At 45.3% G+C, this 16,816-nt stretch overlaps 1 protein-coding gene across 1 annotated transcript in view; it reads right to left on the reverse strand.

Annotated features, from left to right (window-relative positions):
* LOC147663098 (multidrug resistance-associated protein 1-like) overlaps positions 1-16,816 on the reverse strand; it is a gene marked incomplete at its 5' end in the record, with an annotated part of 456,488 nt that overhangs the window by 94,167 nt on the left and 345,505 nt on the right. Inside the window, one exon of the mRNA XM_086950682.1 lies at positions 7,659-7,817. Coding sequence (XP_086806808.1) covers positions 7,659-7,817 — 159 coding nt within the window. The remainder of the gene's footprint in view (positions 1-7,658; positions 7,818-16,816) is intronic.

Here is a 16,816-nt window from a genome sequence, read left to right on the forward strand (position 1 = left end):
TATTGATAATGCCACATGTAGAAGGTGGGTATTTTCTTGTTTAACCATCCTGTGTGCCTCTGCCTGCATGTCTATTCACAGTCTGGCTTTGGAGCTGGGGATGTGCATTCACTCTAGACACCAACAATGGTGGTTGAGGTATGAACTGCCTTTCCTGGATGACTGATAGCCAGGTTGGATAGACCTTTCTGAATTTACAGTGGTGGGAGGAGTTTTCACTAGCACCCGAATAGGCTATGTCTGCTCTGCACAATGCGGTCTCCACCTCCTGTAGTAAAGCTGGACATGGGAGAAGAGAACCTGCTTGTGAAGAATCTCAAAGGACTTGTGTGTGCATGCCTCTTGCTCTGAAGTCTCAGGGACACAAAGACTTCCCTCCACTGCTGGGAGTTTTTACCTGGCAGGAGGAGCCTGTTCCAAATCGGAGTCTATGGAGGTCGTTTCTTTGGCTGGGAGCTGAAAAAAGCTTGAAGAAATAAAGAAAGCCGATGCATCGCCCTTCCAGGCCTGATTTTCTGACACAGCACTACTGTGCTTGAAGTATGTCCTCGCACAGCTGCCATGCGGCCACAGAATTGATGCAGCACCGGTCCGCAGCTGCAAAATCCGCCTCACGCCGAGTCCAGTGCACCGATCTCTGAATTCCGAGATCACCGCCCAGACGCAGGCCCGGTTGTGCGAGTGAAATAATGAACGGACCGTGTGACCACGGCTTAGCAGGGAATATCCAAAGTGTGTAACTCCCTTATCCTGACTAGAAGGAAGGAAGGGTCCCTACTTGGACAAGGTGCGTACCTATACCAACTAGAGACCCCCTTTCTGACAGTTACTAACTGATTAAGAAGTTATCTATCAAGGACGAGAGCCCTCACCCACCAACCAGGTGGCAATCTTAATCACAGCGCTCCTACCCATCTCTGAAGCATCGGCTGCAACCCTACAGTGCTTACTGTGATAGAACCTGGGACCCCACTGAAAAGATTTCTCCCTCTTGATGAGGCCCAGGTCTAGGCAAACCTACGTTTCTCATGGGATTGTGTAGAGCGGCTCAGTGTTCCTCACTTATGTCATCCACTCTTCCGAGGCTTGTCAGCCCTAAGGGGAGAAACACGTGTTCGCTGTTCTCCAGCTTTATTGGACATGGAAATAACTGTTTTGCTAAGAATAACTGAAGACATACAAGAATGGAAGCAACCAAGCGTGATTATTAAAATGGCAAAAATACACCTACACTGTCTTGAATAGAAACAGAGTGGTGTACTAAGGGTCTACACCCTGTTGGAGTGAACTGCCCCCGAAGAGAACGGATTTGTAACGGCAGACAGAGGGTGGTGGACCCTTCATCAGTATACTCACCATCTGTTCCAGCGCTTGAGGGCTGTGCAAAGACAGGCACGTTTATAGGTTTCGCCTGTCGAAAGCTGCGCAAGCAGCCTTTCGCGCAGGCGAAATCTAATGACTTACACTGTGTGGCTTTGTTCCGCCCTCTCTTTCCATTGGCTAGCTCCATAAATGGAGGCTAGCCATTGGAAGAGAGATCTGCTCGTCAGCAGATTCGTGGGCGTTTCGGCGATTTTTAGGCTTTTCGCTACGTCATGCGGTTGTAGGCGTGTTTTGGGGGGGGGGGGGGGGGGGGGGGGGGGGGTTGGTCATGCCGCCGGAAGAAGTCGTCCTTGGTGAGTGCTTGTTTTATCGCATGATCCACTTCAGTCCTCCCGGCTGCTTTGATGAAAGCGCCCGCTCTCCCACAAGCTTTGCCGCTCGCTCCGGGGTGCCGCCTAGTGATTAATGATCCACAACGGCTTCTCGCGACCAGACATGCATGGGGGCCAAACCCGCCCTACCGCCGCCGTGCACGTTCTTATGTTAGTTCCTCCGGCGCAGCGCAGGGTGCTACTCAGTATTTCTCCCGGCCACCGCTATTCAGGCATGCCGTCAACGAGGCATATGGGCTCACCTTCATTTCAAATATGGTCCATCATCGATACTCTGCATCCAGGGCACTGCTGTGCGTGCCAGGCGTCGCACCTGAAGTCCAAAGCACAACCCATGGCTTCAGTTTCACTTTCAGCAGGTAGGCCACCGCTGCGCAGGCTTTCGTTCCACGTTTGCAAGTCGTCTTATGTGTTTACAGTCGGTGTTTTCGGATGCATGTACCCGTCCTCAGCTTTCAAGCAGCAAGTTTTCTGCGATCATCTGTGTAATTGCAGGATTATGAGAGGATTTTTAGGGCGTTCGAGAGGAGCTTGCTTAAAACGCGGCCATCTCTCTCAGCAGCTAGCTCTGCCCCCCACCATGAAAATTAATATTTAGATCAAAACTAAGAGATCTATTACTTTTTAAACAAGTGAGTACTCCAATCTCTGAATAGTATACGGACATATAAGATAGATACATTGGAAGACCACTTTAGTGGCTCAGACAGGGAACAAACATGACATCCCCAACCCACTCAGCTGCCCCCTAGTTCTCCCTTTCCTTACCCTAGAAAGCCATTCCTGCAGATAAGGGAATTCTACACTGAATGATTCCAATTAAAGGAGAAACAAGATATGTGAAATGCTTGCAACACTCCTGTTTGCTCATCTTACATAGTGCCTCCAGAATAAGACTAGAGACTTCCTTTGTGTGAGGAAGAGGCGTTAGAAAGAACTGTACATAAAGAGATCATGCAGAGGTATTGGCCTTAGAGTAGCAATCAAAAACATTTACTGTATATAGAGACCATAAAGTTGGCATGTGCACTGAGAGATTCAGTATGTAGGGAGATCCTGCAGGTGTCATATGCACAGAAAACTGCCATATTGACCACAAGGCTCATTCACAAATGCATGTATGAGCAATTATAGCAGTTCTACAGATGTACTACTTCAAGTACTACCAGTTCAAAACTGCCTTCGTGAATTGGCCTAGGATTGCTCAACACCCTACCAATACAAGTTTAAAAAGGATACACACCTTTGTATTTGTTTTACTCGTATATAAATATTCCTTCAATATTCCCATTGTAGATGTTTTGAGTACAATTCACAAAGGCATTTAAGACTTACTTCACATACTCATAAGTACCTTTGTGAATCCGAACGAATGTGTTTAAGGCATTTTGTCAAGCACAATGAGATTAAGGGTCTAATTATGACTTTGGCGGTTCAACACCGCCGTAGCCACAGTGGCGGTGGGGGCACCAGTGCATGGGCGGTCAGACAGCCCTATTACAAGTTGGGCAGTTGGACTGCCATGGGACTGCAGCAACACCGCCAGGGATCAGAGATCCCTGGGGGTGTTGCAGTGGTCTTGAGGCCGTAATATGCTTGGCGGTGCCACTGCCACAGCGGCACCACCAAGCAGATTATGAGTTTCCTCTCTGCCACGGTGGTGAGCTTGCTATGAAAACTGGTGAAGAGGAAACAAAGGGGGCTTAACAGGGCCCTCTGTTATCTGAGGGCCATAGGGTGCATGCACTGCATCAACTGCAACGTTCCATGCCGTTCAGGAACTTCCTTTGACGCTCCCATTGAGGTGTCTTTCATAGGCAGCGCCATGGGACCACCAAAGGACCACCAAAGAACCACTTGCCAGAGACTAAAAATTTAACAATCTAATCACCAATGTACGGATTTAGTGTTCTTGGAGCGGGGCAGCAGCATGATGGCCCCGCTACAAGACTGCCAAAGTTGTAATTAGGCCCCACCGGTTCCCTAGCTTCGATGTTGACTGCTCTATCCGTTAGGTGACAACCTCAGAAAATCCTAAAAATTGCAAGCCAAGTTTTAACAGGCTTCAGTTGGTGTGTGTGTGCGTGGCTCTGGGTGTGTGTGGCTCTGGGTGTGTGTGTGTGGCTCTGTGTGTTTGTGTGTGTGGCTGGCTCTGGGGGTGTGTGTGTGGCTGGCTCTGGGGGTGTGTGTGTGGCTGGCTCTGGGGGTGTGTGTGTGGCTGGCTCTGGGGGTGTGTGTGTGGCTGCTCTGGGGGTGTGTGTGTGGCTGGCTCTGGGGGTGTGTGTGTGGCTGGCTCTGGGTGTGTGTGTGTGGTAGTAATTGCTGTCTGCTGAGCTCGTCCGTAGGGTACATAGGTCTCACATTTGCGAGAGATTAAGCTAATGGCAACGTAAATGACAATGCCATTTATTTATCGGTTTTCAAAACCAACACATAAATACACATTTTGTCATTGACAATGCCAATAGCTCAAACTTTTCCAAAGGCGAAACCATTGCATTGTAAATGCTTGTTATCACTGGGATGGCATAGTCTAGGGATAACTTGCCTGGAAATGCTTTTCATGACCTGGCAGGAGGTGAAGGATGCTGGGAACTGTAATGTGAAAAAAAGGACCTCATTTCTGCATATATTTAATGACAGGGTAATTCCCTGTCAAACTAAAGAGATGTCGTTATGTAACTAATGGTTTAGTGTTCACTGCGTAGATATTAATAGACAAGATATAGAGCTACGAATTATCAATTGAGAGGGGCATTTTACTATATCCTTTTGACAGTGAAGACTTGAGGATGGCAAAAATCGATCAAGTAGTCTATTATGGATTGCAAGAAAATAAAAGGGAGTCTTATTCTAAATGAGATAACAAGCTTACAGTGTGTTGTTCCTCAAATGAAATATAGACATACCTTCATATAGTGCTTGTCAAATCTTATATATAAGAAATGGGGCTGTCCCTTATTGGAAGCTTCCGATCACCATTTGTTTCATCTAATGACCTAATTTCAAGATCGGGATTAACCCTTATTGTAGGCAAAAGACCTCCGGTCAGGGTCACGACCTAGTTTTCACAGTCAGGGACATCCAGGAGATCTGATCATTTAACCCTCCTCTCACAAATTCTTACCTTGAAAATCCATCTCTGTTCTTTCAAGAAATGAGCATTATAGATTGGTGTTTTTAAATGTGTGGGGTTCTCTCTCGCTCTGTGCAGCGTATAGCTGCCTGCTGGTGCCCCACTGTGAGGCAATGTGTGGTCATCTTTGTTGTCATTCTCTTACATTGGATGTTACTACAGTGTTCTTGTATTCTGACCTTCATCTATTTCTAAGTCATTCTGATACAGTTTAAATCATACGGGCATGTATCCATATATGGCTCCAAACTGCTGCAGTTGCTGACTGCGCAGTTCCAGAGGGGTTTTGGATCCAAGGTCTGCTGCATGAATTAGAAGGAATTACAAGTGCAACATGGGATATCTTAAGCAAAAACATCAATTTATGGACAGCATGCAGAACAATGTCGTACATTCACCCCAGTACAGAGATCTGGGCCTAAATCATTGTTTTTCGATCACCATGCCATTCCAGTTTAGACCCAGCCATATGCAAATCAGTCTTGACCCTGCGTCCAATGGGAGCAGTCCAGCCCAAACTGCGAGGCCAGGTCCTCGGTGGACTGGAAACAAGCATCCTAGGACCAGTTTCGGGCTTTCAACCCATATCAGCCAGGATAGCTTGACTCCAGTGGCACGGAGAGCACAGGACCCACGTCTGGGCATACATGTCCCACTCGGGGTGACTAATGCAAAAACAAAAATTGATGGACAGAGTGCAGAACAATATCGTACATTCACCCCAGTACAGAGATCTGGGCCTAAATCGTTTTTTGCTCACCATGCCATTCCAGTTTGGACCCAGCCATATGCAAATCAGTCTTGACCCTGCGCCCAATGGGAGCAGTCCAGCCCGAACTGCGAGGCCAGGTCCTCCCTCCTAGGACCAGTTTCGGGCTGTTCCCATGAGGCACAGGGTCAAGACTGATTTGCACATGGCCAGTTCTAAGCTGGGGTGGCATAGTGAGCAAAAGAATGATGGATTTAACCCAGATCTCTTGACTTGGGGTGAATGTTTTGATTTGTTCTGCATTCAGTCCATCAATTGTGTCTTTTGCTTTCTCGCCCTAAGTGCGCCAGGTATGCTCAGACGTGGGTCCTGGGTTCACTGTGCCACTGGAATCAAGCTATCGTGGCTGAAGAGGGGTGAAACCCTAAAACCGGTCCTAGGATGCTTGCTTCCGGTCCACGGAGGACCTGGCTTGGCAGTTTGGGCTGGACTGTTCCCATGATGCAGTGTCAAGACTGATTTGCATATGGCCAGGTCTAAGCTTGGGTTGCATGGTGAGCAAAAGCATGATCGATTTAACACAGATCTCTAGACTGGGGTTGAATGTTTTGATTTGATCTGCTATTTGGAGGAATCAAAGGTAGAGAAAACACGAACCTGACAGAGTAGCAATGCTCTAAAAAAAAAATTTTTTTTAAATCAATCACAATACATTGAAACATTAAAACATGTTGAGTGAAAGAAAATTCAAAGACTGGAGAGGTTTTTTACAAGAAAAATGTCTGACAGTTTGGGATTAGTGTTCACTAAATCTGCCAGCAGGATAGAAAAAAACAACCTGATGACGGGGTAGGATACTGGTGGAAATTACTTCTTCCGAAGAGCAGGGTCACTTCTTTTTCTTGTAACATTTAAATAACAAGTAGCATTTTTGAAGTATAATTGTTTGTTTTTTCAAAGAAAAAGAACAGATTTTGACCTATGTTGTCTTGTCAGAGGGTACTAAAGATGTATTTTGTTTTCAAAAACTGGATTTTTACAGGACAAGTGCATTTTTACATAAACATTTTGGGATCCCGGGCATGTGAGGGACAATTCGGTTTCCTATGATTATAAGTTGCAATGCCCTGAAGAACGGCTCAGAGTTTGAACAGAATTTCTTACTCTGCCTTTTCAGTGGATCAGAGTTTTGGGAAATCATCCCATTTCCTATACACAGAAGGGAGCAATGGTGCTCCCATATCATGTGGATGAAGGTCAGTAAACAGCTTAGTTACAGTCTCGCAATTCGCTTTGGTGTTCATCCAGAACCATGAAGAGCAGCTTCTAGTTTTGTGAGCGCTGCCCAGGCACCAGAGCGCATATACGTTAAGTTGGAAAAATATTATATTTTTTACTATCTATACAAGACCTAAAGCTCAAAGTCTTCCAGATTAAAATCTCAACATTTATAAAGAAAATGTTGAAAATACAATAGCCAAAAATGTCATGTTAAAGATATTGTGTAATGATGGAAAAAAGGAAGGACTAAAAAGGAGGCAGAGCAGATACAATATACAGGGGGGGGGGGGGGGGGGTCATTTCAGGTACAGCCTGGGGCCGCTCTAATGGAGACAAAGTCACTGTGAATATAAGCTGTAAGCTTGGATGTGTGCGTAAAGTTTTTCACCTATAGGCCGCCCAAGGGACTATTTCAAAACATGAGTAATATTTGAGAAAAAATGTTCACATTTGTTTTTTGCACTTTATCCCATTTGTAAAAGTGTACTTAGTTTATAATTAAGGTTGTTGCATAGATAGTTTGTTATCTTTTAGCCCATTACATCAGATCCTACACATGTGGGTGCGGCAATGTTCTGGACTAATCGCACACAGACTTGCCCCTACTTACATTTTTTTTTCAAAGGATGGGGGTCCATTTGGAAAGATCACTTCTGCATAGCCGTTGCCAAAGCCAGAGCAACTGCAATGCCAAATAATGCTTACACACAGACCAAGTTAAGCAATGTGACACAACAAACCCCAAACCAGCTGCATGTATATTAGATAAAACATCCTCAAAACCAACAAAATGGAAATAATAAAAAAGACTTTTTACCTGTGGGATAATGGTGATTTTAAACCGGAGATCATGAAGACCTATTTTCGATATGTTAACGCCATCAATGATAATATTTCCTTCAGCTGCTTCGTTGATTCGAAACAGACCTAAAGTAAGTGATGATTTTCCAGCGCCAGTTCGTCCAACAATTCCAACCTACCAAACATTTTTAAACAATTAAAGAATTGAATAAACAGTTTATTAACAGCACACATTAATATGTTATCTACCCCGAAAATTACCAATGCATGAATTCAAAATTTGTGAAGCAACAAGTAAAGCATTACAATCAGCATTAGTCCAAGACCAGGAATGGTGTAAATTACCAAATGGAGATAAAAATAATGAAAGTTTACTTTTGATGTCACTTCAAAATGTATTCTATATCAGATAACAGAAAAAATATAAACCAGATCTTAACTGTACAACTAAAGTCCCTGTTGAATGCCTTGATCAATAAAGTTTAGTGACAAATTCAGTGTTGACATTTTCAAATACTAGGATATTAATAAAGCTGACGTTTTTAGCATGATTTATTTATGAAATAGGTTTAAATAACCCTTTGCCCTAATCACTCACTTCTCTAGAACTATTATCCAGGCCAGGTCTCCCCAAACTTTCCTTGAATAAGAGTTACTTATTCATGTTCAATGAAAATAATGACATTTTCGCCAGCTAATTTTAGTGGTGTAAGTGACCAAGTTACGTTAAGTGGCCACCCCCATGCGAAATTGACAGAGGTGATAATTTCACAGCCTAAAGCAGGGTCCCCAACAGCAAAGTGAAATAAGCATAGCCAATAGATCGCCTTTGGGACCCTATACGTGTTTAGTTATCCAGCACAATATCCTTGGTGCCACAACATCACCTGTTGCATGGCTAAACACTTATAAAGTCCCATATGCTTGAGCATAGTTATTCATAGCGGGCTGTTTTAGGTCTCGCGCACACGCCACATAGGAGAACTTTAGCAGTCGTTCTGCTCTTTTTAGAAGCATATACTCATGCTTGTCACAGCATCCACCTTGCGGGAGCGTGCAACGGCGCACCACAAGCACGAGTATGTGCTTCTAAAAAGAGCAGGCTGCGCCCGTGCGAATCACTCATGGGCCAGCACTATCCTTGCTGTGCGTTTGTGAAAGCTCTCAAGGCTTGTTCATCCTGGTTCATTGCAAACTCATATCTTTGCATGCCTGTCAGTCTCCCTTCAAACCGCCTATCCGTTGCTCTGTTTTCCCATTCTTAAGCCCTGCCCTAGTGGAGTCCCTTTGATATTATTCGGTCTGGCATTAGCCAATACCGCTTTATAAAATTATAGTATTATATAAATAACGGGTTTTCAGCCAGATCTCCTATTTCACTGACAGCCAACCCCAGACAGACCTACTTTGCAAATGCTTGTTATAATTTACATCCACGATCGCCTTCATGTTCTTTACTTCCTAAATCAAACTTCTTTTGAACCCAATTTTCGTGCTTCCGCACTTCACCTCTAACCGCCTCTTCTTACCTACATCTCTTCCTTTCGAACTCTCTGATTCTTGTCCTTCAGTGTCCAGTTCTAAAACGATGCCCTTCTTTCAGGATCATGTGAAGTTCCCAGCAGGCTTTATGATTGTACAATAAAATTGTGTTGTGGGGTCTGAGTAAAGAATGCCCAGTCTTGATTGCGGAGTGCACCATCTGGAGCATGGCTGGGTGTGCGCATGTCTGAGATTTATGTAATGGAGCGCCTGCAGCTCCTATATTTGGCTCCATTGGGAGATCCCAGACAACAGAAGTAGAACACAGATTGGCTCGAATAGGTCGTTTTACAGTGAATGTGAGCACTTGCCAGGCAACCTCAGAGTTGAGTTCACTAGATGACAGCAAAATACCCACGAAGTAAACACTTTGTGTATCCTAAATTTATGGTTGCTGCAGCAATAAGACATACCTGGTTTGGTCTAGCAGTCTGCTACATTTTGTTACTCTGATTGCCACAATCACCGACCAGAGCTGGTCCTAGGACTTGTTCATTAAGCCCTCCAAGATAGAACGTGTTTTGCTGCTGTTTCACTCATCTACTTCTCTTCCACTGCAATCCGTGTAGCTCACTCACCAGAGTGCACCCTTTATGCATCGCTCTTTCATGACGGCCTACAATAAGTACCACCCAATTATCCCGCACCCGTCTTCTTCCTCTTCCACACCACTTTGCAACAAGTACATTGCTTTTCCTCGCCACCAATGCCCTGTTTCCCTCCCAACCACAGTCCATGCTTGCACACTCACCCACGCTTTAAAAAACACTCTGGCTGCTGATTTTTTTCTGTTTATTATGCCATTTCAGCTCGGATCGGCGAATAAAAAGTAAAAAAAAAAAGGCAGTCGAGTAATTTCGTAGGCAATCACATACATTTTATTTTTGCAGTTTTATTGGAGCGCTTTGCATGAGCACCAGTTATATTACACAAGGTCAAATGTTAGTTTGGGCACAGAGAGATGATTCTATTTGATCAAGAATCACATGCTGTTGAGCCGATAGAGACTCAAACCTGGTTTCCCTAGTTCCATAGTCAGTAGCTCTGGCCCAACACCACATATCCTTTTCCGCATGAATAGTGCATGCGCCCACAAGACACAGCCAGTCACGTCACAACCTTTTTCACTATTAAGCAATGCTGCAAATGGGGATATCAAAGGCAAGCCCTTGTGGCTTTGCCTATGCTTGTTCAAAATAGAGTAGGTTAAAACCACTAACAAGCTGAGAAGGCAAAAAAATGCGCTTCTCAGAAAAAAGAGAAAGATTTGACACCTTAAAAATAATTTGTTTACGTCCATACAGGAACTGCAAATTCCAACATCTTACATTTGAATAAATATACTCAATACAAAGTATAAACATATAATTACAGATTAAAAGTAATTGTGGAAATCACCCATAGCTATGGAAATATTGGTGAAGGGCTCACCTTTTCATATTACAATCGTTCCATTGAACCGGGCAGTCCACTCTTTTTCCAAGACACAAAAGTGGATTATGAATTACATTAAAAGATTTTCGTTTTTTACTGATTTTTCTACAAAAACATACACAGAAAACAATGTTTCTTGTTGATTTATTTTTAAAAAGGCAAAATCCAGAACGAGGTATGCTCTTTTGAATGTCATTCCATGTTTCCTCACATGACTGCAAGTTCAACTATGTATGTTGGCAGCATGGCTAGTTAAGAACAAGCACAGGCAAATCTAACAAGGTCTGTCTTTTTGTTAGGGGACATGTTTGGTAATAGATGGATGACTTTATATAGGTTGTTTACAACGACTCTCGAAATAAAGTCTCATATTCAAGCAAATTCTGTACTCTCAAAAAGGAGTGTTAGAAGAGGAGTTAGATTGAGTTTGCATTTAAAGAAGGGGATTTAAAAGGCATATGGAGCAAAGAATTCATGGGAGATAATTTTGACAAAAGGCCAGCCATTCTTACATAATTATAAAAAAATCCTAAGTGTAAATTCAGAAAATGTTATTAATTTTATAACAATATAAAAAACAAGCATTGGCATAGCCAATAGGTCTAGCTTTTGGGACCTTATAAGAATTTTGTTATGCAGCACAATATCCTTGGTGCAACAAAATCAACTGTTGCAGGGCTAAACACTTATAAGGGCATAAAGGCGAGACCTATTGGCTATGCCAATGCTTGTTATAATTGTTTTTATACTGGAAAATAAACGTTCGTACACCATAAGAGGTATCTGCTTCAGGCCACACCACTCGTATTGGTTCTACCCTGGTCGCGCCACTCGTTATGTTTCAAGATCACGACACACAATAAGTGGTCTCACGGCCTGAGCTGCCGTCTGTGGAGCTGGGGGAACCAGATTTGAACCTCGGAGTCAGCTCAGCATCTGTGCTTCTGGCAAATCACCTAATCTCCCGTGCCTGCCAAAAATGAGTGTCCTTGTGTTATGTGACTGGTGCTTATGTGTGCTCCGGTACGTTCGGGTCGAGGTCACGCTACATTAATCTACAAAGTAAAGGTCAGAGCTGGCGACGTTGGAACTGGAAAGCCAGGTTAGAGTCTCAGTGGCGGCTAACTATATTATTGTGATTGTAACTGGTGCTAATGGAAAGAGCTGCTAAACATTTGTTAGGATAGATCTCGGGGCTATATAAAACTGCAACAAAATAACGAAAGAGGAAAACGCCCCGCCAACCGCGCTCTGGACCTGCCGCTCATATAAATATAGAGTGCGCATGCGCATCCTGCGAACACGCGAGGCAGTCACTGTAGGAAGGTGGACGTGCGCTCGCAGCCTGTCAGTCGTCGCACGGCAGCTAAATGCAGCTGAGTGGTTAGCGAAGAACTAGCGTGATTCTAGTCTGCCTGTAATACAATAGGCCTCAGTGCTGGCTGTTGCTCCGTGGTCACTTGATCTGCAGTACTTTTGTTTCCATTGTTGCCGAGGGAACGCACAGACCTGCAAAATACATACGCTTTGCAAGAAGCAGAAGTTAGAAAGAGCAGGTAAAATATTTCATTTAAACTTTTATGTAGAAGTTTCGGCGGAGGGAAGGAAGGCTTCCACTCTGGTGATGAATCAAAGCAGCTAGAGCTAGGGAATCATTTTAAAACCAAGGTGGGGAAAAAAATAGAAATAACAAGTGGGAGGGGTGGGGAAGTGCAGCCGAGAGCAGGGAGGGACACGCAGCTTTTACCTTGCAGGAGCAAGCACGATAATTGCTAACACATGGCGCTGCTGCTCGCTCCCGCAAGGGAAACGCCAAACGTGCACTCGTTGCAATTGAAAGCAATGCACAACGTGCACGTTTATTGCCCAAAAAAGCTGATCGATTTCAAGAGGTCCTTTCCCACGCAGCGCATGCGCGTTGCATAGGTAACACCTACAAAGCATTGTCAATTTGGATTGCCTCTACATAGGTAATACATGACAGTTGCACAACTGGCACAAAAGTAATTTTAGTAAAAAGTCTTCCTCAAAACAGTATAATTTATAACTCAAAAAACAGCTGTCAATATATTTTGAAAATCCAACTACTAAGAGCACACCATAAAGTCCTGGAGGACCGAACATGCAAAGTACTGCCCCTCCAGACTTGGCTGTCCAGGCAGTAGAGTCTGGTAAATGTGTGTAAAGATGCCACGTTGCTGGCTTACATATGTCAGGGACTGGGACTCCACATGCTAATCCATGGTTCCCGCCTTTGCTCTGGTGGAATGATCAAGCAATCCCACAGGAGGGTCTTTCTTCGCCATAGCATATTTTGATGCAAAGGACAACACATCAGGAGATGGTCCATTTTTGAACAGCCCAAACATTGTTGGCAGGCACATAGCCAACAAGTAGTTGCTCATCTACCTGGAAGTCGGTTTTGCTATCAAGATAAAAAGACAATGCACATTGACAGTGGAGTCTCTCCTCCTCCTTGGAGAGATGCAGGGGCAGGTAGAAGGTGGGCAGAGGGATAGATTGTCCAACATAAAAAGGCATGACTACCTTAAGAAGGACTGAAGGTTTGATCTGAAGCATCACTCCTGATAGACACATGGAAAAGGGGGGCTTAAAAGATAAAGCATGGAGCTCACTCACCCTGTGAGCAGAGGTGATGGCAACAAGAAAGGCAGTTTTGAGAGTCAACAACCTGAGGACAGAGTTATGATGAGGCTCAAAGGGAGCACACATTTGAAACGTGAGAACCAGATAGAAGTCCCATTGGGGCATTATGAAAGGAGATGGAGAGAACAGAGGAATAAAGCCCTTAAAGAATCTGTTAATAGGAGATTTGAATAAAGAAGGCTGGTCTGGTAGCTGAAAAAAAGCAGTAATGTTTGTCATTACATCGCATACTAATACCACACATGCCATTACAACGCGGGTATTACTACGCGATGTTAATGACGACATTCCATTACATTGCAAACTATTACCACGAGTATGCCTTTACCACGCATGCCATTACAACGCAAAGGCATGTGTTGTAAAGCTATACCTGTGTTTAAAGTTTGCAAGGTGACAAACCTACCCCTACACAACCCTCCCTGACCCCCAGTCCTCTCCCTACAACAACACTACACTACCCTGCACGACCCCCCGACACTACCCTAAAACACTACACTACAACACTACCCTGAACCCTAAAACACTACATACACTACAACACCACCCTAAACCCTAATGCACTTCACTACTCAAACACTACATCACTACCCTAAACACTACACTACAAAAACACTACAACACTAATCAAACAATACAACACTACCCTAAAACACTACACAAACACTACAACGCTACCCTAAAGCCTAAAACACTACACAAACACTACAACATTACCCTAAATCCTAACAGTACACTACTACACTACAGCCTAAAACACTATACTACACAAACACTACAACACTACCCTAAACCCTAAAACAATACAAACACTACAACACTACCCTAAACCCTAAAACACTACACTACCCTAAAGCCTAAAACACTACACAAACACTAAAACACTACCCTAAACCCTAAAACACTACACTATACAAACACTACAACACTACCCTAAACCCGGAAACACTACACAAACACTACCATTTCTGTACACAGGTCACATTCTCCATAGCCCTTGCCACGTTTACATAACACATAGCATTTGTACTGTATATACTTTCCATGCCACTTGAAGCGTTTTTATTGTACATACACATTGTGGCCTTGTCCGCACCATTGCACATACACTGCCATGCTTCACCTTGTTCAATTGTGATAACCGCCCGCAGACATTTAATAACGCTCGCACATCCACTGTGTGCCGCCATTTCGGTATACAGGTCACATTCTGCCTGCTACAATCATAGCCCTTGCCACGTTTACATAACAGTGAGACCCGGATGCGGCTCCTTGTATCGAGGCTCGATTTCCCATACGGAGCTTGTGAAACGTGCACGTTACGCACGCCGCGCACACAGCTTTATCTGCCTTCCTAGCCGGTATCGCTTTCCTTGCCGGTCTCGCCAGGAGCAGCTTAGACTGCCCAGAGGCTTCCGGCATCTAAGGTACGTGATGGCTCCCAAATGCAAGTTTACATTCAAGCCATCGTTGGGCCCCCTTGCCTCTCTGATCCTAACCACAGGCCCTCTTCTGAGATTAATTTAGTCTCCCATCTGGGTACCCTACCACCACCTCTCGGGGTTTTCCGAGCATGCAACTGCCCAGAATTTATTCCCACTATGCGCAGTACCACCATTTACTCGGTCTGAGAGAGACATCTAGTTTATGGGTTTTGCCTCATTCAATGGTACCATGCCCTAGCAGGGTCCTCCCATACATATACCGGTTGGGCCATGTAGGAAGGTGGATATCTGACTATGTTTACCCCCAACTTTTTGCCTGGTGTTTTGCTGGTTTTTCAACTTAGTTGACCTGGGGCCCTGCTATTCAGGAACCCAGGCCCACTGCTCTCTCTGTAAAATGGATTCCATGTACTCTAGGTACATATCTAATTGGATGCAGAGTCACCTTATCAGCCACTGTACAGTGTACCTTAGGTACCCAGGGCATAGGTGCACCCAGGGCCTACCAGGGGCTGCAGCAAGTATTATGCCACCCCTGGCTGGCCATCCAAATCTGACAACTGGCTGATCAATCAGCTGGGGCAAGGTGGTTTAATCACCCTTTGCTTTAGATAAAGTATCCCTATATCTAACCCTAAAATGGACACATATCCTCCTATCAGTCACTCCTATGGCAGGCCTTATCAATCCTGAAGGCAGAGTGCGTGGAATTATGTGAGATGGTGCTCTAGCATGAGCTGAGCCTGTCTGAAGCTTTCCGAACCAAGTCCTTTAGCTGTTTCCAGGATAACGCTATACCATATACTCTTAAGTGCATTATAATCCTCGCGGTTATTGACAACTTTGGTATAGCATTATCAAAACATGTCGAGTAAGGTGTCATACGAATTGGAATACTACCCCCTCGCCAATTCTGGCGACAGGGGTAGCATCCCACCCTTCTAGAGGGACACAACATGTATGTAACTGTGAACCCCGGTTAAAGTTAACTCAAGCCTCAGCATCACAAAATGGATGCTGCCACCACAGACACTAGTCTGACCTTCTGCTGCTGGGAGTCCTTCCAGCGAGGGAGGCTTGGACAAAGGGTTTCCTGCCTTGGGAGGTGCTAGCACCACCCCAGACACGATTTTGTGTATTAGGTAGGACAGGGCTGAATGGAATGAGACATGCCTGGGGCACACAAGGTGTCCCTGTGCATACACCGGTCTAAACCAGTTCCTGGGGCACTCCAGCCCCAGAGCTGGCGCAAGACCGGACAAAGGATAGGGGGTGTAACCACCCCCCTTCCTGGTCCCACCCAGAGGAGGGACCTAGTCGTAGTACAGCCCCCTTTAGCTGGATAAAGGTAGGAGCTGGTCCCATTCCAAATTGGATTATCCTGAACAACTTTACAAGAAGAAACTCTGGACTTCGACGTTCTGCTCCACAGAAGACTGAAGAAATCTCCCTTGTGGGAAAGGAGTGTCCACCCTGCACAAGCAGGCACCATCAGCGTCCAGCGGCTTCCCTTTGTCGTCTTCCTGCAAGGATCCAGACTTCAGAGCCCCACGAGACCCGGATTCCCAGACCTCTCCGACCTCTACCTACATCTGCAGCACAGCTGAGATCCGTGGGTGCGACGAGACACGTGGGACCGGCCATCTTGAAAGAAGCAGCACTTCGCTCCAGCACGACTTCAGAGGTATCCTCGTCCAAGTGCTTTGGGGACTGAGAAGCCCCGACCCCGAGCAGCTCCTGCACCGAAGACCAGCCCTCCAGCATCCACGAGATCTGCGTGGGGCCCTTCTGCCTGTTTGCTGCTCGACGCGTTGTCTGGTCACTTGCCGGCTGGCTAGTGACCTAGAAGACGAACTCCGAAATCTTCACTGCTGGTCTGGTTGCTCCAGACTGGCCCTTGCTCCCTTCCAAAAGAGGAGCACCCCGGACCCTCCTAGTCCACTCCAGACGCCGTTTCCACTCAGCGCGTGGGTTGCCTTTGCCAAGGCCTGTTGACTCCAAATCCGAAGCCGACACCGCCGACAGCGAGAGCCTGCGTGGGACAGCTTGTGACTCCATCCTGGTCGTCGAAGACACCACCTGGTCC

Source organism: Lissotriton vulgaris, unplaced genomic scaffold (genome assembly GCF_964263255.1).
Source record: "Lissotriton vulgaris unplaced genomic scaffold, aLisVul1.2 SCAFFOLD_1728, whole genome shotgun sequence".
In the NCBI taxonomy this organism is placed as follows: Eukaryota; Metazoa; Chordata; class Amphibia; order Caudata; family Salamandridae; genus Lissotriton; species Lissotriton vulgaris.